This window comes from Buceros rhinoceros, unplaced genomic scaffold (assembly GCF_000710305.1).
Source record: "Buceros rhinoceros silvestris isolate BGI_N320 unplaced genomic scaffold, ASM71030v1 scaffold27073, whole genome shotgun sequence".
In the NCBI taxonomy this organism is placed as follows: domain Eukaryota; kingdom Metazoa; phylum Chordata; class Aves; order Bucerotiformes; family Bucerotidae; genus Buceros; species Buceros rhinoceros.
Window position 1 is genome coordinate 1 of NW_010403423.1, and position 1,272 is coordinate 1,272.

Genomic DNA, 1,272 nt, shown 5'->3' on the forward strand with positions numbered 1-1,272 from the left:
GGATCATTGAGGCGCTGGATGTGCCCTGGGTCGTGCTGCTCTCCATGGACTCCTTCTACAAGGTGAGGGACGGTGCTGGGAGGTGGTGACAGTGACAGTGACAGTAGGTCTGGGGTGGCCGACGCTGAGCGGTGATGGGCTGGACGAGGGGCAGCAGGCGCTGGCAGCCCGCAGCGACTACAACTTCGACCACCCCGACGCCTTCGACTTCGAGCTGCTCATCAGCGTCCTCCGCAAGCTCAAGAAGGGCAAGAGCGTGAAGGTGCCAGTCTATGACTTCACCACACACAGCCGGCGCCGTGAGTGGGTGGGTGCCCCAGGGGAGCCAGGCTGGGCCCTGGCAGAGTGGGCAGGCTGGGTGCTGTGGGGAGGGGCGCCAGGAAGGGGGGGAGGGTGCCAGTCTATGACTTCACCACACACAGCCGGCGCCGTGAGTGGGTGGGTGCCCCAGGGGAGCCAGGCTGGGCCCTGGCAGAGTGGGCAGGCTGGGTGCTGTGGGGAGAGCCCCCAGGAAGGGGGGAATGGCTGTGGGGCAGGGCATGTGGGGCCTGGAAGGGCAAAGGGAGGAAGGAGGTGGGGGCCATCGGGTGCGGGAGGGTCGTTGTGGGGGGGGTTGGGAGTGCAGAGGCAGGGAGGAGGCATGGAGATGTGGAGATGGACGTGGAAATGGGGCAACAAAGAGATCGAGAAGAGGCTGCAGTGAGGAGCGTGGAGAAAGAAGCATGGGGAAGACAGGGCTGGGAGGAGGCGTTGGGCAGAGGCTCAGGATTCCAGGGCAAGGCTTGGGGTTCTGGGGCAGTGCAGGGCTGGGGTACTGAGAGCAGAGCTGAGAAGAAGGGCCCTTGAAGGTTGGGTGGTGCAGGATGGTTATGGAGAGTCCCACCAGGGGTGGAGGTGCTGCCTGTGCCGAGTGCTGGTGTTGCCGCAGCGTGCACCAGGCTGAGTTGTGGTTCTCGCCTGCCCACAGAAAACGGTGTATGGGGCCAACGTCATTGTGTTTGAAGGCATACTGGCCTTTGCCAACAAGGAGCTGCTGAAGGTATCGCTGCCCAGTGGGCTGGTGGCCCGTCTCGGTGCGTGGTGTGGGAGATGTGCGGTGCTGTGGGTGGGGCGGATGCTGCCTTGGCCCAGCCCTCGATGCCGCTGGGGGCTACAGAGGGGGATGTCACCCAGTGCTTGTGTCAGAGGCTTCAGGGGAGGCAGCGCTGGGTGCCATGAGTGAGGGGAATGAGGCAGGTCTGGCGAGGGGCTGCCGAGGGGGGGCTCACCCCT

At 64.9% G+C, this 1,272-nt stretch overlaps 1 protein-coding gene across 1 annotated transcript in view; it reads left to right on the forward strand.

The window, feature by feature from the left end:
* Positions 1-5: 5 nt before the first annotated feature.
* The window catches only part of LOC104490690 (uridine-cytidine kinase-like 1), a gene marked incomplete at both ends in the record, with an annotated part of 9,634 nt that continues 8,367 nt past the window's right edge, over positions 6-1,272 (forward strand). Inside the window, 3 exons of the mRNA XM_010133012.1 lie at positions 6-74; positions 149-307; positions 968-1,041. Coding sequence (XP_010131314.1) covers positions 6-74; positions 149-307; positions 968-1,041 — 302 coding nt within the window. The remainder of the gene's footprint in view (positions 75-148; positions 308-967; positions 1,042-1,272) is intronic.